This window comes from Antedon bifida, chromosome 1, assembly GCF_963402885.1.
Source record: "Antedon bifida chromosome 1, ecAntBifi1.1, whole genome shotgun sequence".
Classification (NCBI taxonomy): domain Eukaryota; kingdom Metazoa; phylum Echinodermata; class Crinoidea; order Comatulida; family Antedonidae; genus Antedon; species Antedon bifida.
Window position 1 is genome coordinate 8,431,447 of NC_136226.1, and position 20,828 is coordinate 8,452,274.

The following is a 20,828-nucleotide window of genomic DNA, read 5'->3' on the forward strand; positions in this document are numbered from 1 at the left end:
TTTTCCTATACACTACAATCTGGTATTGAGAAAGTAAACTCAACTGTTAAGAGAAACTGGGGTTCAAGTATAGTCAGAATTGTCATCAAGAGATTAATAATAAAGATTTCATTCGAATGGCACCAGGGGACTACAGTAGGTGCACAGCTTCAGGGAAGAACACCCATGTGTTGATATGGGCCTCCATGGTTAAATAAAGTTGAATTGATGTTCCAATTACATATTCCTTCGTAAACGCGTCCAGCAGCCATTTAACAAGCGCCCTCTCATCAGTCAACGACAGGGCTTGTATGAACCAGGAAACTGGGCCTTGGATTTGCAAACGTGAATATCCTCCGATTTCAGTTAAATATGTAAAACATAATATCAGACGAAACTCAAGCATTGTTAAATACAACTTTTAATGCATTCAAACAGTCGGCCAAACTAATGAAATTGTGACCGTAAACATTTATTATCCTTTTGTATAAAACGTATTTCTATATTATATGAATGTAATTTATGGCAAATAATTTTATTTATATTGCAGGTAGTGTATATGTACTGTATTCAAAATACGATTAGTTACATATCGGTCTTTTTCAAACTACAATAGTGCCAGTAGCTGGGTACATATTTTATGTCTTCTTCATAGCAAAAATGTTTCCATTAGCCGGATGGTTGATTACTAACAAGAATGCAGCATATCCAGATAACGTCATCTTATTTTCTAAAACCAAACATACATGAAAATAGTATTTATTTGTATATAAATTATGATAGCTTTGTTTTGTTTTTATATATTTAGGCAAATTTCCAAGGATAACCATAAGCGAATTCATTCACTATCCTCCTTAAAGGTGGCAATCCTGTTCACAAGACAAACATATACACAAGATGCTCTACACAAACAAAGACTTATTAAAAGTATTTGGGAGTGGAGGTGTAAATTGTCATTAAAAAAAATATGACAGGACTTGAACCCAGGACCCTTGGATTGGTAGCCAAACATCATAACCACCAAGCTTTACTAGTAGACATTAAAATTGACTTGGTAAGTTACTATATATATATATATATGAGTATTATTAGGTTTTCTGACATGTGGAAACTGGATACTATTGAGTGTCCAATAGCTTCCACGGTTGTACTTACCAGACATGTTTGTTGATAATTCTATCCAATTCTGCAGCCAATTTATAAAAACTTGGTCAGTTAAACCATCACTTGAATAGAAGCCACGGTCAAAGCAAATCTGTGAAAATAATATATGAATATAATGTTTAGTTTGTGATCCAACTATTTCACATAATTTTGTCCATTAGAAATGATCATTTAAAACTACTGTACAAGTAAGGGAACCATTAGCAATGATATAAAGTTCTGTCTACACTATCAAAGTTAACATGATGTGCCCATATATGACAATGTCATATCACTACCATATTTGGGCATATCACTACCATATTTGGGTACATCACACTTTTTTTTTCAAACTAGTTTGATAGTGTAGACAGAGCTTAACAAAAATCTATAATATAGATGTCTAAAGACATTTGTTTTATATTTTTATTTAGGAAGGTGTATTGCCAAGATGCTCCACGTAAGTGAGTAGAGAAGTTGAACTTGAGACTATGAGATTGAAAGGCAAGCACAAGTTGTATATCTAAGTTATTTCTTTGTACAGTACCCTCTGAAGCTGCACAAGATCCAGTTTGTGAAGGTCGTTGTCCATTTTGATTCCTTTATCTATCGTTTGAAGTTCGGTCAAGCTGAACACAAGTCTACGGCGTAAGAAGAATGATGGTTGGAGGTATGGATTTATGGATAACAGCTTACATATATCTACCTGTGTAAAGATAAAATTAAATTGTAGTATAATTCCAGTTTCCTAACACTTTGTGACTTAAAGGCTTTTAAACTCTACAAAAGGTTGAAATACTATAAAAAATAATCCTATGTACCCTTTCCCAATTGGTTTGAATTGTTGTTACTTTGCACCTCCCCATACTCATAGCCCCATAATTGATCTATTTATGTATGTGCAAAAATGATGTTTTGGTTAACAAAGCATTGGCAGTTGTATAGTAGTAGTAGAATCTGCAAGACATTGGAGATCTATACAATATGTATGGATATTGATTAAATGCAATGGATGTGTATGTAAAGCTGGTTATGTAAAAACTCCGATGCTTTTCCATCATTGGAACAACCGTGCTAAACCAATTAAATGTGAAACATACTAATTGTTTCCTTCGTAAATTAGCAACGTTCAATGATTCTTCAAACAAATTTCTTGAGTTGAGTAAATCTTGTGCGACAGTTGCTTTCCCCTGTTCAATCTGAAAAATAAATGAGTATCATATCATTTTAAATATAATCACACAAACTTGGTTATCAGACCAGAATTGCAGCTCACACCGATTCTTTTATTCCTACAGGTACTCATGAAGAAGAAGTAGTCTATCTGACTGTAAAATGATTTAGATTTAGTCTGACAGAAAGATTGACAGAAATGATGTACTGTAAAGCTAATCCTTAAATGATGATTATTGTGGATTATGATGGGTATGTATTTTATTATGAGCTGGACAGTTTAGTTAATAAACTTTTTTATATTTATTAAATATCATCGAGGAAGGTTATTATTGGACATGGATGGTAGCCATCATAGGGGGTAATTATGCTGGGGTATCCATCCTAGGGGGTAATTGGTGCTATAGTGATTATTTCAGTCTGAAAAGTGAAATAACCTACCCTTGTGATTATTATATCGAGCATTTCCTTCTCAGCCTTTGTCCTGCACTGTGAATTTTTTAGATGTTTTAAAACTTGTGGGTATAATTTAACTCGGCGTTTCTGATCATTTACCCTGTATTTGTTCTGTTGTTCAGCTGTAAAGAACTGCTGACTTAGCAGTAGGCGCGGTCTTAGTGCTCTGTTTATAGAAAGAATATTTTCATTAGATAACTCTGAAATCTCAACTGTAAAATTGATTTGGATTTTGTTTTTGTTTATTGCATTTTGAATTAAATGAAATCAAATATTTTGGGACAAAAGTGTATTGTTATGCTAAAATAAGTAGGAATATTTTATCTTTCTTCTACTACTTACACAATAACCAGAACAGCATAGAACACAACTGGAAAGAGGCAAAGTATCAGTGTTGGCGTCACCTTATAAAGATCTCTACGATACTATAAGAAAATAAAATCATTGAATTAAAAGAAAATGAAGTACATGGATTGCCCCTTGACCAATGATGTTAACCTTCTGTTAACCTTTGACACACCAACAATAAGGTAGTAAAACTGAGGTCATTAGGCAGACATCCATTAGCAACTAATTCACCAGGAGACATATTTTTCTGCCAATGTTTGTTATCCATGTTTTGGATGAATCAGATGAACTAATTTGATTATGTATATTGATGTTTTCCCCTTACCTGTCTAATAAACATAACATCTTTCCAAGGTAAATCCAGGTAAGATATCTTATTTTCTTTCATCTTTTTTCGTAAATGTAATCTATATTTAGTATCATGCCATGTAGTTTTTGCTCCTGAAAAAAACAATTTAATTATTAGTGTTCTTAAATATTAAAATGGTTATGACAGAAATTGAACAATATACATTGTTATTGGTCTTTTATTATTTGATTGGTTTGCTATTAGTGACTTGCAGGGCAATACTATAAAGTTGATACAGTACTGTACTAAAGAATTGATCATTGAAGGGAAATGTACTTGAAACCCATCTCCCCTCCCCCCTTTCAAATTTGAATATGTACTAACCTCCTATAACCTGCATGTTCACTTTGTAATACCTTGGAAAACGTTCCCTGATATAGTCAAAATATTTCTGTTCATATTTTTTATACACTCTTAGCAAACCAGTACTGTCATTCTTCTCATTTTCACGTGTATTATATTGTGACGTAGTACAGAATCCAAGTGTGTTGAGTCTATTTTTTAGACTAAAACAAGAGATGTTAAGAAAAGATGATCCAATACAATGACAAAGCGTTATCCGCAAATTGTAGTAGTAGGCCCTAGCCTATATTATATATAAATAACCATAACGAACTGTACAATCCGCCACAACAGCTGTAGGGGGTCTGTAGGTGTAGATAGGGGAAGGCCTCTCTAGGCCCTGGTTTAGACTCCATGCACAAACTGTATTAGTATAGAGGAGACTTAGGGCCGCCTACCTCGCCTATAATACAGAGTTCGGTTATGTAGTAAGTATGCCTAGCTAGATGGCCCCGACTACAGAATATTACTAATCTAAAATTCTATTAGAATACATTTTTTACCAAATTAAGTTTAATTTCACATTTTTTGATTCTAAAAAACCGTATTGTAAACTTAAATATGCACTTTTATTCGCTCTCAAGAGAGAGGTGGTTGTACTAAAACAACTCATTTTATTTTACGCGATTGTTTTGATTTTAATGCTACTATAGAGGGCGTCTCAAAGTTTTGACCAATACCCGTCTCTCTTTATTATTCGTGGTTTTCTCACGCTGCTGAGCGGCTGAACGATCGAGAGTAATCAATAAAATAAATCCAACAATTATTTATTTTCTGCACCACCACAACTACAGGTAGGCTATCCATGAAATGAAAGTGGATTATAGTTTTTTGTAGAACTTGTCAGAGAAATGCCATTTCAATTCAATATTGTATCTTAAGATAAAATGCACCAACTCGATCCAAACTTGACTGGTGGTAAGTTCATAAGCTAACTTTGTGTGTGTGTGTGGTGTCGCAAAAGTAAGACTGGCGATAGGGCTACTACTATTGCTACTACTGCTACTACTATACTGTACGAGTATAAATACTACTCAGTCTTATGTATGATTTGTAAGTTTAAGATTACTGTTTTCACATTTCATTTCATATACCGTGTAAATACAGAGTGCATACAGGTTTTGTAACATATTTTTTGGCATTAAACGTACTCATAAAAATGTACCATATTTCACTCTCAATGGTTTGTCCAGGGGCCTGTTAATTTGCCAGACTAAAAATATACCCTATTTTCTACCTTTTTCCTAAATTTTATAAAAGCCCATCCTAAATTGTTTTGTTGCTGATAGGAAGAGGAGAAGTTGTAACATTTCTTTCGTCAACTTTTAATTAAGACCTGAAATTATGACAGACTTTAATTAAATGAAACCATGTTTTTATTTTATATTGAAAGGAGTAAACTATATGAAATGGTTGTGTTTTTTGGTGGTGGAAGCTGCATTTTAGTTTAAAGCAATATTTTGCTTTTAAGCTGCCCCTGCCCAACATTTTTCATCTCCATGTTGTATTGCTATTATGCTGGTCTAATAAAAAATGACCAATCAAGTCTGACTGTAACACATTTTGGGTAATGATTATCAAGACACACCCTAGCTGTTCCGCAACCGATTATATTAAGACATTTCTTACTCTGTTATTTACCTCCGCCAAGCAGGTATATGTATTTATCGATCGTGTGTGTTTGTTTGTTTGTTTGTTTGTCCGTCTGTTTGTTTGTTTGTTAGCAGGATTCTCAAAAAGTAATTACAAGATCTTTACCAAAATGAATGTACAGATAGATATGTGGTCAAGGACCATTCCATTAAATTTTGGGACCATGGTCCCAATTCTGGACCACTTTTTAGTATACTTTTCAGACCTGCTAATGTTAAAAGATAGGACAGAATTTTTCAAAAGCCGGCGAGCAGTCTTAAAGTAACAAGTAAACTGAAATTGCATTTTCTTGTCCAAAAAACTTCATTTTTGTACAAGAGGCAAGAGTTATTTGTGATTTGTAATTTTAAAACATAATTTGATTTAATGTGCACGTTTTTTGATGCGAGTAGTTTAAAAAACCTATTTCTTTTCAAATTCACTCGTTTTTTATTTTTACGTTGCTGTTCTATTGTTAGTCAACTGAAGCTATTGTTAATTTAAAGGCTTGTTACATAACCATTACACCAAACTCGCATACGCATGCTTGTAGTGAAATTAGCCTAAATCACAAACAGCATATATATTCCCGGAGAAATCTATGTAGGAGAATTTTACAGTAGGCGGAGGTATGCACTCTCGGAGTGGCTTTCTAGTTACTATTTTAATGTTATGTAAGAAGTATAGGCTTACAAAATTAGGGTTATGGTTTAAAAAGGCCATTAAATTTTAAAATATGTATATTAATTACTACTATTGTACTATACCTTGTACTGACAATTGAACAAAGAAGAGCAATGCCATAAAACAAAGGTTTTATTCTTGCATTCTTCTAATAAAGTTTTTTTTTTTAATTAACAAAAATAAGCATTTCGTTGTTGAGTCCAAGTTTATATTTGCAGATTTTTTTCCTGGTATTTCTTTTAGGTATATTAGGCACATTATTTGTTGGAAAGTTATCCATTTCATTTTAAAATGTTGTTAAATTTTTTATGACAGCCATGTGAAGTGATGCCCTTGAAAATAAGGGGTTGAGATATTTCCAGCAATGTCAGAGAAATCACCTCTGCGAGAAAATGCTTCACCTATACACGCAGTAACCGCCAACGGACATCCTCAAGAAGACACACAAAAATATGAAGAGTTGACGCAAACTGCAAATGGTAACACAGGTAATTTAAGTTTCTAACCTCAGCTTACTTGTCACATCACGGCAAGGGACATATCTCTATCCAATGCGCAAAGCCGACTTCATTGTGTCGCACATTGAATGCGGAACAGTGCATACCAACATTTGTGTGTCAAGTGTCAAATAAAATACTTTAATGTTTACTTCTTTAGATTGCATTGATGAAAACCATCAACTAACAATAAAACAAGCAGCAAGATGGCGGCTGGCTGCACTTGTAATATCCTGGATTTCTATCATACTAATATGCATTTTAGGAAGTCTTAGTTTTGGTATGTTTTACAATTTATTTTTATCAACTACAGAATCTCAAATGCATTTCATGTCCACCAAAATAATTTGTGAAATGAACAATCTGTGAACTTATTTTAAAAATATGTTTTGATACTAATTTAAATATAGCTATTCATCACATATTATTTATAATTAATTTATACATTTTCAGTTGCTTATAATTTGTTGTTGATTTGAGTTTACTTAGCTATTCATTATTTATTATGTTTATATTTTTTCATATTTGTTTATTTAAAATTAGATTATGTATTTTCATTTGTAGTTAATTATTTGTGTTTTCATAATTATAGTATCAATTGTTTTTTTACAGCTGTTTCAGTAATTACGAAAAGTGCAGCAGCATTTGGTTTTGGGGTGAGTTCTTTATAGTGAGCATTTATTTGGCGTCAGGGCGGTAAATGAAAGGTGGCAGTAATTTATACAAAATATTAAACTGCGCATGCATATAACCTTTGTACACTCTGTATTGTTCTGTCTGAGAACAAGATGGAGCAAAGTTTATAACATCATGTTGAAACAATAAAAAATAGCCACTAAGTATGAAGCAACACACATACGTGGTAGGCCTACGTTTTTCATTTTTAGTTATTAGCTAAAATAAAACGCCATAGTATGCATAAACTGTGAATTCATTTTGAATTTATTTTTAAAAGAGAAGCAGCCTCCTAAGCCTTCTTTAAGACTTTGATTAGGTGTTTTTAGTTCAGCCTTTAGAACTTTGCTAATTTAAGACCTAGCCTTCTGTCTAACAGAGAACCTACTCAAACATGCCTACAAGGTCTGCGACTTGGGATGAGGATAATAACAACCTTCACACTCTGGCAATTTACCAATTACAATTTTTGTGCAAATGCACAGATAATCTTGGAACAAAGATTAAATAATGTCAAAAAGTGCATTCTAATAGTAAGCCGATTATACATTTAAAATATACATTCAAAATTGAATTCAGTAGTAATGAAAATGTATAATGCAGTAGAAGTATAATGGATATAATATAGAGTAGAATGACAATTGTTAAAAAAAATCCTTTTGATTTATTTGTACTTTTTCCACTTGATTAATGAAGTATGAATGGCACAAAGTAAACCAAAAAGGATGCTAGGCAAACACATATCATCAAGCTAAAATTGTCAAAAAGTTGTATTATTTTTTTGTAATATGCTAAATCCACTCAAGATACAGGCCGTCGCAGTTTAATGTTCACACCAGGGTCAGATCAGGTTATTTTAAATGGGGACCACAAACATATAACCACTGTAAGTTTTATCCCATTCATAGATTAGCTTGATTCTTTTTCTGTACACATCCCTGCAGTTACCGAGTAATAGACATTTTCAAACATCACCTTAGCTGTAGCCTGTTACTGGCATCAAGTACGTAGTGCTAACAGTCTAAAGCCTTGTCTACACTATCAAACTTTATGTGACAAAAAAATGTGATGTGCCCATATATGGACATGATGATGACATATCACTACCATATTTGAGCATATCACTACCATATTTGGGCACTTTTTTTGTCAAACTAGTTTAACAGTGGCGGAAACGGGGGGGGGGGGGGGGGGGTGTTGGATGGGGGGTGGTGTGGGGCGCACCTTTTATTAGAGGTCACCATTGCCATTGCTGTCATGCGAAATTAATTGCCTATTTTCACCTGAAAAATAAACGCATTTTGGTCCCTGGATGTAAAATGATATTGATGCGTGTATCGTACCCATACAGCGAGCTGGGGCACAAACGATTCGTACAAAGTACACTGCCATACAACTGCGTACGTAGGCCTACCTATTGTTTAGATCGCTGGCAGTCAACAAGCATAAAGTGTATATACGTCAAAAATGGAACGCTGTTGTTACCTACAGTATCTGTGGCTAGTATAGTGTATCATCAATACCTATTTATATTTATATATCTAATTTCCTAAATTGATGTAAATAAATATTGAGCTATAAACATTACATTTTGCGCTTTTTTTGGGGCTTCTCCTAGATGTACGTTCGTATTGAACTTGAACGCAATGCAATCAAAACTAAATACTGAGTGAATGAAAACCAAATGTTATATTGTCCTTCAATTAGTCACGTGTGTTTATTTGAGGGAAAAAGTATGATCGTTTTGCTCATTGGTAGCTACATATGAGAGTGTCTTTTCCTGCAAATTAGAGGTGCCATTTGTCATGAATTTTATGTGCGAGAGTACCATTTCCGGCCATCTGGGGCATCATTTAACAAAGTTCGCTTCGCCACAGGTCCTGTCGACGGCCCTGAACAAGCACCTTTTTCCGCTGACTTTCGCGAAGCGTCATGTTGTGACGCTTTTACTCAAAATAGGCCTACGGGGAAAATGTCACCATTTAATAGGCTAGTACCTCTGTTTTCATATTTAAAATATCAATTTTTAGTACATTTATAATAACGTGAGAGTGCCATTTCTGACCATCTAGGTGTTATATTTCAAAATCGCCTCAACGCCAACAACAAGTTGGTGCGGACTCTCTACAGTTGCGCCTCCCCTTTCACAAAATCCTGGATCCGTCCCCATTTAATAGTGTTGACAGAGCTTTACATTTGGCTTTTTTATGTTAAATAATAGATTATCCAGTGATATAAATATTGTGTTTTTTGATAGATGTGTTCAGCGAGGTCAATGTTCAGAATATAACACTTTGTGATTTTCAGTAGTGTGACATTTTATTGTTAATTCCAAGGTTCCATTTTGTTTCTACCTGTTCTTGCTTAATCAGGTGAAATGTATTCATTTATAAAATTACAGTATGATCAATACATGTGATACCATATTTATGGATTTCAATATCTGAACCAACAGAAACTATTTTATCAATAGATCACAGAGAAAAATAAAATTAGGCCTAGTAGGGCTCAATGAACCGAGGTATTTTTCAGTAAGGCTAGTAGCCTCTAAATTTAGCTTATTTCCCTGTCCATCTTGGACAGTATAATCAATACATGATATCATTTATGGATTTCAATATCTGAACCAACAGAAACTGTTGTATCAATAGAGAAAAATAAAATTAGGCCTACTAGGGCTCACTGAACCAAGGTATTTTTCAGTAAGGCTGTAGTAGCCTCTAAATTTAGCTTATTTTCTTGTCTGTCTTCTTTCTCATCTTCCATCTGACAAATCGTTGCTTTCTGTTCCATTGTCTCCTCTTTTTTTTTGGGCCAAATGTTCACCTACGATTCTTTTTAAATTAATATAATAATAGCAACTTAATTTATTCAGTAATGTGATTTAATCATTTATTCAAGCACTTTGAAAAATAAAAGATGTATAAAAATCAAACTTTGAATATAGGCATTTTGTATTTTTGATAAAGTTATTCACTTTTGCCAAAACAATTTAACAATTAATGACAAAATAAACAGAATTAAATATAACCAAAACCCAGATTTCCAGACTATGAGTTTCAGTTTTTCCTTTTAAATTTGCATTTTATCAGTAATTAACTTTTTATTTTGATACATATTTTGGTAAAAATAACTAATAAAACAACTGTTATTAAATGTCATTAAAATGGCCTAGTAATTTTTTTTTAAAGGGAAAATTGGAAGTGTACATATTTTTCACCTTTCTAATTTTTCAAACTAACCCCACTTTCAAGAGTTAATGAACAGATGTGCCTTTTTCATTAGTAGGTATCATCGAATTCTGTGTTAAATGGTCACCATCCACAAAAGACATTCACCTCATCAAGGCCCTTCTCGGTCCATTGATTTTCTGCACTGTGACTTTCACACATTACTAGATTTTTATATACAATTGATTGAAAGAAAGCTTTATGACACGTTATTAACGACTTTGTATTCACACGTTTAACATTTTTACAGTGAATCGTTCAATAGTTTTATTGCGGATGGCACGCTTGAATCACGTAGCGCCAGCACTTATTTCACAATTTATAGGCCCTGATCCATCCCTACCCCTCTACATAAACTGTATAAAAATAATTTGTTCTTAACTTATCAATGAGTGTTACAAATATGTTTACATTTACATTGTTCTTTTTTTGGTTTTAACGCACTATCTTTGAGTTCATATGCCAACATGTTTAGCTAGTATTGTCTCGTCCTGTGTTTCAATTATGTTTGTACCATGTATTAATTATTTTGTTAAGGTGGCCAAATACTGTACGAGCTTTGCTCTTTTTTGGTCATCCTTCCATTTTTGAATATATTCATTACACTATGTTTTATATTGGAAAATAAAAACTGAAACTGAAACTGAAACAAAACAATACCCTACTCAATGTGCCCGAAATTACAATGCAAAAGATAGATAGCACTTATTTTACCTTAGGCCCTTGGCCTCTTATCTGCCACTGAACCGTGAAGCAACAGAACGAATAGAAAATCTAAAAGCTTTTATGAGCATCATTACTATAACTATAAATTACATAACAAATGAAAAAGAATTCCTCATGTGTGACAATTGTTATTACTTTTTCTTTTAGTTTGATTGTATTTTAGATATTTTTACTTCAGCAATAGTGATATGGCGTTTTTATGGATCAGTAGGAACACTGTACTCTGCAGAACGAGAAAGAATGTAGGTGTATGGGTCATATTTTTAATCTATTGAACGAATAAAATATGGTTATGAAAAAGTAATAGGTCCATTTAAAAAAAACACATAAAATAACCGATCTAAAATACGGTTTTAAAAAAAGAACAATTAGCTGTCAAAAAATTCAATAATGGTTTCCATGGAGCAATTTTTTAAGCCATTTTTTTTTTTTTTTGGTATTTGAACAACATTTATTTTTTTTAAAGTGCTAAATTTGTGCATTTAAACATTTATTAAGGTAAATTATACTACTATTTGTAGAAATCAAATTAGAAGTAATATACATAAACAAAAATCATATAAAGCAAAAGCAACATCAATAATTAAATTAGTTTTTCTTTTCATTCATTCATTCATTCTATTTATCTGGTTTTATTTATAGGTCCTTGATATTTCTTGGTATTATATTCACCTTGGCTAGTATCTCTATAGGAGCAAGAGCAGTTGTAAACTTAGCATCTGAAACGCACACTATTCCTGTAAGTAGCGTTTGATTAGAAATCACATACAAAGCTATATCAAAGAATAGAGTGAGGACACACTTCATAATTTTTCTGAATTCGCACAATGAATTAACATCAGTGGGGTAACGCAGAGGCCTGGCCCCTGGTTTAGCCTTGTGTGTTTTTAGCATTTTTCGACATATTTTAATGCCTTTTTTTCCTCAGGGAAATCAAAAGCTCCTTAATAATTAACTCCATCCCTACCCCTCATAAGCAAAACACAATACTGTACTCAGAGTTCCCGATAACCAATGAATATTCAGTAAACCCTATATATTTCAACAGCATTCTTTTCTATTTGATTGTGATAATTAACCTACCAAATAACAAAATCAGTTTGTTCTACTTCTATATATAAATTTACCAAAATCAGACAATGACTTACTTATAATCCTTTAAAAAACCTACTCAATTTTAGGAACAATAAGTTTGATTTAAAAGTAGTTTTAGTTGAATGATTGTCCATTTTCAATCAAAGATATGGTTCATTTAATGGGTCATGGCCTTTTATATTGTATAGGCCTAGTATACAAAATACAGTAAATACAAATACTCCATTTTTGTATGGTAAAGTATATTAATATGCAGAGGGCGATGCCATAAAGCAGACATTAACTTTGTGGGATTGACGGAAAATGCTATACTTAACATTAATAATGGGAAGATCAGTGCCCGAGTACAACTGACTCATTCAAATTTGAATGAAAGCAGTCTACCATTAGACCACATGTGCTTTACTTTAAATGGTTGTTCATGGCATTCCCTATAAATAGGCCTATATTAACATTGATATGAAACAGCTAATTTTGCATTTAAAAGACAAATTGACCGAGGACCATATTTTTACAACGTATTAGGGATGTACATATGAATTCAGAACAATCGCGAGATTAAGGATATCGCCGCACGCGCACGCCATACCGCCGTCGCCGTAATTGCTGTGACGTCACAGGTGCATCGCAAAATCTACTTAATGAGTTAAGCAAAAGAAACAATAAAAAAATCAACATTTATATTTTTTACGATTTATTTACATAAGTGTGTTTACTAGAAATGTTCACGATTTGCCAAACTTTGCCAGAAAACTCATGACGTAAATATGGTCCTCGGTCAAGTTGTCCTTTAACAATTTTTTTTTGTTTTTTTGACCATATTTAATGAGGGTGATCCATCCAGCATTTGCTGATCATTGTGAATCATTAGGTTCACAAGACAAACATATACACAAGATGCTCTACATAAACAAAGTCTTATTACAAGTCTTTGGGATTGGAGTAATTTTATCCTTGAAAAAAATCCCGACGGGATTTGAACCCAGGACCTTTGGAGTGGTAGCCAAGCATCATAACCACCAAGCCACAACTCCACTCCAATTAGTAACACTGTATTTTGTTGTTGTATTTGTAGCACTTCTCATTATATGTGTTAGCAGCAACAAGTGGCGTAATATGTTTGGTGTTAGCACTGATTAAATTTGTTATTGCAAGTAAACTAGAAAGTCGCAGTTTAAGGACAGATGGTAAGTGATATAAGATTATTTTGTTTTATTTATTATTTTTACATGAAATAGAGCCTGAACTATTTGAAGTGACTAAACAGAACTTAATAACCAGAAGTTGTTTGTTCCCTAAACCTTTAAATCAGTTTTTTTTTAATTGTTTTCTTCAACCTTTATATTGTACATTGTGTTTTTGCACATTTTGAACAAATAGCTGTTCATGTTTATGATTTGGAAAAATGTTCACCTAATTTCCAGTAAACTATCTTCTTCTTTAGGACATGGCAAATATTGAAAATTGGAAACAAATTTAAATGCTAACAGAAAGAAACAGTTACCCCAGGTCTTAGGAAAATCCACTCTTTTTTAATGCAGTACAGAATGTTTATATTTCAGCTCTGAGTTCATTAGCTGGTAGTGTACTTGGATTTAGCATTCTACTAAGCACAGAAGTGATAAAACATAACGATGAAATCTGGTACTTAGATGAGGTTATAGCCATTGCAGTGGGGCTATTTCTTGGTGTATATGGTACACGGTAAATTGTTTACAAATTTTGTTTAAAAATTATTATATTTATATTTATTTTTATTTTATCCAGCAAAAATTATTAGCAAAAAAAAATCTAAAAGACAAATGAATGCTTAAAAATACTATGTATATCAATTAAACATATATGTAATTTCTTTTTTTAAAAAGAGATTCGTCTTTTTGATGATTCAGTGTCAGTTTGTATGAGAAAGAATGTGGCACAGTTTGAGAAAGAGTTATAATAACTACTTTTTTTTACCTCATAGATTATTAGTGGATATTTTTATGGAATCATCATTTCCAATCAAAATTTGCTGCTGTTGGGAAAAGCAAAGTGATTCCAGCAATGTCATATGAAGACGGATCAACTGCCTTTTTTATTTGATAATATATAGACAATTAAACAATAATTGTAAGAAAGATTAATCCAGGGAGATATCTTCCTGATTAGACTTACATTTGACTAAGCCTTGTTGTGAACAATATGAATGGTGCAATTTAAGTCTTCTAGTCTTCGAAGTGCAACTATATGTGTGTAGGCTGATTTAGGACTGTTTGATCCTGCCAATCATTAAAATTGCAGATACCACTTTCCGTTTTGTTGAGAGTTAGTGCCGGTGTAAGACTTATGGAATTGACATGCCACAACAATACAGGCAAATAGAAACAGTTCACTATTTATCTCACTCGCAACTTTACAAAAGCCAGTTCAAATCTGTGATATATGCCTACAATAAGTAGGTTCATGGTCGACTGGGATGTTCAGTCACAGGCTTGTCCTACAAATAAGCTTAAACCTACCAATGCCAAAGCACTTGTGTGGAGCCTCGTGCTTCCCTTCTACTCACCCATTGCCTTCCATATGTTATTGCCTGGACTTGCCATAAGTCTCTAGTTATATCAGCGAAGAGTCACTCTTCCCTGGTTATATTGTCTTTAATGTTGTTATTTTGTGATTTCAACTATTTTTTTCTTATAAATACAGTTGAATATTTTAAAATTTTGACAATCAAGATTGAAGTTTTAAAATGGTGATGTATCTGTTTTAATATTCATCCCCATAAAATAGTTATTTATACATTTATTTCTCCATTCACTTGGTTCATCCATGGAGGTATAAATTGTATACACAGTATATTTATGCACAGTATATTTATCATTTTGTTCATTTAATATTATATTTCATTTATATTTAATTCAACCAACCAATCTATACATTCCATCTCTACCTGTATACATTCAATTACTACCTCTATACATTCACACATTTTATTTTTTCCATTCATCCCTTTTCATTGACATAGTACCCATTCATCTATTGGTTCTTTATTCATCTACATTTCACATAGTATAATTAAGGTCATGCATAATGTTATCTAATATTTTTATGCATTTTTTACTGATATTTTTTATTCATTGGAATAGAATATTTTTATATAGATATATATATAAGATACATATATTTTATTATGAAATTTATAATAGTTATTATTACAGTTATGAAATATTTAAATTATGATCTGATTTATATAAGCGCTGAAGTGCATGTGGTTGAATAGAAATTATGTTTTCCCTTTTACAGTGGAACTGCAAGGCAGTAGCAACTGAGATCGTGCAGGTGTGTTTTTAGCATGATCTTGTATAAAGTATTATTTTGTTGTATGAAAAAATATCTTGTGTGTAAGAAAGTAAATGAAATGCAAAATGTGAACTGAAATGTATATTTTCCTATCTATTCCTTTTTCACTTGTAATCAAATTAAAGAATCTACAGTAGAACCACCTTCTTTGGGACAATCCTAAGCGGACATTTTCCTGTAAAGCAAACAAGTTTTAACACTACTAACTGCTAAACCATATTCAAGAAACACCTCCAATAAAGGACAATTTAGGTCTTAGTGATTCAACTGTATTGTATCTATTGCAAAATATTAAATAAAAAACAAGAAAAAGGCTCCAGAATAAATCAATATGTTATGTTACAGAATAAATTAATTTTGCACAAACCCATATAATTTTGTAATAAAATAAAGGTGAAAATGTACTTATGCAATATTTTATTTTCAGCGTGACTATTATTTATTAATTTTTATTTTGACTTATTAATTGTTTTTCTACAAATAAAAGACAGTTTTTTGTATATATTTAATTATTGATATATATGACATATGTTGTCATAAAATAAATATTATAAGTACAATAATATTTTAGGTAAATAAGTGATGTACATCTATCTCTGAGATGAATAATATTAGCATATTGAATTTAAAAGCATAATTATTGTACTTTTTATATCTGTCATGTAATTGTTTCATATCAATAGCAATATCATTTCAGAAGATGGGGATTAAAAAATGGAAAGTAAACGATACATAAAACAACAAAAATGCACTAGTTGCGCGCCATACACAGACTTAGTTGAGCTCCCTCTCTCTGCTGGCCGGCTGTTATCAAAAACATCGATAATTGTGGTAATATAATTCGTTTATATTATCGAAAATTATAAAATGACTGAATCTGAAGATAGGATAACCGATGATATAGACAGAGCTGATCTATTTGATTCAATTATCTGCGCTGAGGAAAGGTAAAATGATTCATGATTTAGAGTAGGCTTGCTAGCTAGGGATTAGGGTCAGACCTATCCTAAAATTTAGGCTAAATTAAGAAGGCCTCCTCCATTGTAAGCACCATCTTGCTTGGTCTGGTTACTTCGTACTTATATCAGTAAGCCATCTAGCGGTTTACCGGATTTATACCGTAAAACCTCGAAAAGAAGCCCATGGGCTTCTTCTTTTTTTAGTGCTCTTGGGTGGGCTTCTTTTCGAGATGGGCTTCTTTTCGAGAGTACTTTTGGAAACTGTAGAAGGGGTGGGGGGGGGGCTTCTTTTCCAAATGAATGCTGTATTTTTGTGAATTTCTACTACAATATGACTTTTGAGACATTTTTTCAACCATGAAAAAAAAAAGCAAAAAAAAACACCGTCAAATACAATCATTTCGTTATCATCGTCATAAATGTATGATAAACAGGATCATACATATTAATTATTATCATCAGTCTGCATCACAAGTATCTGGCATTATCTACAGTAACGTGTTTGTATTGTTTATTCCTGTTCCTTTGACGTTCAGTTAATAAACCTACATTCTTAATACAGTAGTAGTCTATCTCGAAAAGAAGCCCATACTATCTTCCCTGGGCTTCTTTTCGAGATGGGCTTCTTTTCAAGAGTACTTTTGGAAACTGTAGAGAGGGCTTCTTTTCGAGGTTTAAGCCCATGGGCTTCTTTTCGAGGTTTTACGGTATGTCATCTTTACCACCACTTCTCGTGAACACTTTTTTAACAATAGTAAGTTGAAAACTTTAAACCTAATCGACTCAGAACATTTTAAACATTATAACATTATTGTTGGTAAATTTGGTTTATTTTTTTATGAATAGTGTAACGAAAATCCGTTCTCGGGTTCGTTCCCTTTTGGGTGGAGGGGTCTGCGGTACTGCAGCACACTCGAATGAAACAAACAAATCAATTACAATTTTTGGAGTGACCTCCTTTATTCTTCTTTGATTCCAAATTATTGGTAACAACCGATTATAATAATTAATTAGATTAGTTCTGCTATTACGCCGGACTTGAAACAACAGCGTAACCACCAGTAATGACGTAACCTCAAATAGTAGCGTAACCACCAACAATGGTGTAACCTCCAACAGCAACGTAACCACCAACAATGGCGTAACCTCCAACAGCAACGTAACCACCAACAATGGCGTAACCTCCACAGCAACGTAACCACCAACAATGGCGTAACCTCCACAGCACGTAACCACCAACAATGTGTAACCTCCACAGCAACGTAACCACCAACAATGTGTAACCTCCACAGCAACGTAACCACCAACGATGTGTAACCTCCACAGCACCTAACCACCAACAATGTGTAACCTCCACAGCAACGTAACCACCAACAATGTGTAACCTCCACAGCAACGTAACCACCAACAATGGTGTAACCTCCACAGCACGTAACCACCAGTAGTCTTAACCACTAGCTAATAGGTGTACCCACCAGCAAAGCAGTATCACAACCACAGGGTGTACCACGGGCTTACTGTATCTCAAGCAGTAACACAACCAGTAGGTGCAACCTCCGGCTCAGCTATCTCAAATAGTGATACAACCAAGCGGTAGGCTGTACCCTCCGGCTAACTTACTTGCTGTGTCTTAACTCTCCTTTTATTATTCAGCTCTAATTTTCTCTTTCTTTTCTCTAATCTCTCTACACTTTGTTTTCCAATTTCTCTAATGTCCCTACTTTTTTAACACGTCTTCTCCCTGCTTCTCCGCTTTTCCAGCTCCAATATCTCCCTCCTTTTTAACGCAGCTCGAGGTAACCCTCCATTGCCTTCCTTCTCCAATCCCTCTCTGCCCTTTTTCTCACGTCCGTTCTCTGCTTCTCCTCCTGCCTAACTCTGCTTCCATCTGCCGCCCTCTATCTTTTTCTTCTACCCCAAAATCATTACAATAGTGACATCATTTTTTAATGAAATACATGTCACATGGAAAGAAATAAAAAAAAAAACAATAGGCTATTAATATTATAAATAATTAATTATACTAATAATAGTAATACTAGGCTAATACTTAATAGGGAAGGCTTTCTTGATTATTTTGAAGATTTGAAAAAGATGGCTTCTCAGTTGGCAAGAAAGAAGGGAAAGACAGAGGATTGAAAAATGGTTTTCAAAAGGGAATAGGTTTCGGAAAACAGATCGGAGAAGAGATTGGCTTCTATCATGGGTTTGTCTTGACGTGGAAGAACATATTGGAAAAGAAAGATGAAAGGAACACAAGGTTTAGTCACTACACTGTATATAAATTAATAAATAAAAGTAAAACTCTTGTGACAAAGAAATATTTAAATAGATCATGGATTATATATTTTTACCAGAATCATAAGGCCCAAAATATTGTCTGTCAGTGTCAGATATAATACAGTTAGTATATTAAAAGCAAAGATTATTAGTATAAAAATGATTGGATTGGATATTTTGATTTCCTTCTAAACTTTCTCTTGATAACTATAACAGGATCCAAATATAGTTTGATAAATGCAGTGCTGATTTTGCATACAGTCTACATTTTAGTTTATTCTTTTATCACAATTTTTTATCTGATTTTTTAAAATTCTGTTTTGTTGCCAGGAAAATGAAGGCATTTGCCTCCTTACTTGGTATGTTAGAAGATTTTGACCTTTCGGACCCTTCAGTTGATGATTACATGGTAAAACTGACACAAATCAGATCAAAGTTCAAACAGGTTAGTACATAATGTATTCAGGTTAAAGGTTAATTCTCCTAGGTATGCCATCCACACATCGACATAGAATCCTAGATTTGAATTGTTTTGAAGCAATTGCTAACCAACATTACATTAACAATAAGAATAATTGACTGGTCACTCACAAACCCCTTTCAGTGATCTATTCCCAATGCTCGCATGTAAACAGCGAAGAGATCGGCTGATTACAACCCAGTCGCAAATAATGAGAACTGTCAAGCTACTGTATCTCTTGTTTTTTCAGGTTTCCTCTCTTCTAGGAGTTCAAGTACAACATGATGATGGTGAAGCTCCAGAGAGAAGCAACCCACAACCTTCATTCTCATTTTGATAGTGTAGTTGAGGTACTCGGACGACATTTTGAACATCAGGCCGATATTTGAACTTTGGAAGAAATGTAAACCTTTTATTTTAATATTTTGTTGCTATCTTTTAAAATCAATTATAACATTGAGTTAAAATAGTAAAAGTACAATCATTGCAAGTAAGTTTTGTTTTAATATTGCTAAATTGTTTTCATCGTTTTTTCGTTTCAGTGTTCTAAATGGTGGAATATAATTAATACCCAGATATTTCAAAAACGAAAGAAATGGTTTTGCTAGAAGCTGAATTATCACAACACATCTTTCTTCTAGAAATGCTTTTTTCTAATTTTTACTTTCCAACAATTCCTAAAGTAAGTAACTTTTGTCAGTCCTCTGATAACCATTATTGGAAATTTCCTAAGCATGACTGTGATCGCGATATCTTGATAATTTATGTAGTTATGAACAAATGCAGTTGTGTGGTGTTTTCCCGAATGATCATGAAATCAAAACGGTACTGGGTATGATCAACTAGCGTTCTTGTCACCAACTAGCCACTTATTCATAGAAGTACACGTGTGGTAGTCTATAATTATGTACAGTGACCCGAGACTTTTAGAAGATAGAAGAAATATTTTGTTATGAAAGAGTTGTATGAGTATAAATATGTTTTATGAAATCATGTCAAGAGTGTTTATATAGGCCTATATTTTTAATATAACAACAATATTTGTATAATATAAAAGTAAACAAAAAGTATAACAAATGTATAGATATAAGAAAGAAAAGCAGAGATTATGGAGCGGCTATTCCTGAATATACAATACCAAGTAGTGTAGTTTGAAATTACAAATTTTAGGCAATCTTGTCAAAGGTCAAGCGCCCATAGCCAGCCATGTTTCGATATTCAATATTAAAATTTTTAAACTGAGGCAAATATAACATTTGTTTATTTTATATTGGTTTTAATTTTAAATTAATGTGTAGTAGATTACTTGGCAGTTTCTCTAGGCCTTATCAAATTTATAAATATTATTATCATATTTCATTATTGAAGAGATATTTTATCTCTTTCATCTGAATTTAATAGTCATTTAATAATTATCTAAATATCAGACATAAAGACATCCGAATCTAATGCATACTCACAGGT

The 20,828-nt window shown here is 33.0% G+C and overlaps 3 protein-coding genes across 4 annotated transcripts; 2 read left to right on the plus strand and 1 right to left on the minus strand.

The window, feature by feature from the left end:
• Positions 1-377: 377 nt before the first annotated feature.
• Positions 378-4,419, minus strand: LOC144840389 (LETM1 domain-containing protein 1-like). The gene is made up of 9 exons (XM_078696198.1): positions 4,294-4,419; positions 3,773-3,954; positions 3,425-3,540; positions 3,094-3,176; positions 2,737-2,917; positions 2,223-2,321; positions 1,670-1,828; positions 1,135-1,234; positions 378-709 (listed from the first exon to the last, which is right to left on the minus strand). Exons 1-9 carry the CDS (start codon positions 4,401-4,403, stop codon positions 618-620), a joined length of 1,122 nt encoding a protein of 373 aa, XP_078552324.1. The 5' UTR covers positions 4,404-4,419; the 3' UTR covers positions 378-617.
• Positions 4,417-16,113, plus strand: LOC144840399 (transmembrane protein 163a-like). 2 transcript variants are annotated; one of them, XM_078696209.1, is made up of 9 exons: positions 4,417-4,584; positions 6,422-6,594; positions 6,764-6,883; positions 7,216-7,259; positions 11,382-11,476; positions 11,877-11,973; positions 13,405-13,516; positions 13,892-14,033; positions 14,293-16,113. In XM_078696209.1, the coding sequence occupies exons 2-9, from the start codon at positions 6,471-6,473 to the stop codon at positions 14,381-14,383; spliced, it is 825 nt and encodes a 274-aa protein (XP_078552335.1). In that variant the 5' UTR covers positions 4,417-4,584; positions 6,422-6,470; the 3' UTR covers positions 14,384-16,113. The 2 variants fall into 2 exon arrangements, with proteins under 2 accessions (XP_078552335.1, XP_078552343.1); XM_078696217.1 differs by lacking the exon at positions 4,417-4,584 and adding an exon at positions 4,618-4,708.
• A 362-nt stretch (positions 16,114-16,475) lies between these two features.
• Positions 16,476-20,627, plus strand: LOC144840660 (protein LTO1 homolog). The gene is made up of 5 exons (XM_078696566.1): positions 16,476-16,612; positions 18,708-18,884; positions 19,235-19,349; positions 19,615-19,767; positions 19,907-20,627. Exons 1-4 carry the CDS (start codon positions 16,533-16,535, stop codon positions 19,699-19,701), a joined length of 459 nt encoding a protein of 152 aa, XP_078552692.1. The 5' UTR covers positions 16,476-16,532; the 3' UTR covers positions 19,702-19,767; positions 19,907-20,627.
• Positions 20,628-20,828: the final 201 nt, after the last annotated feature.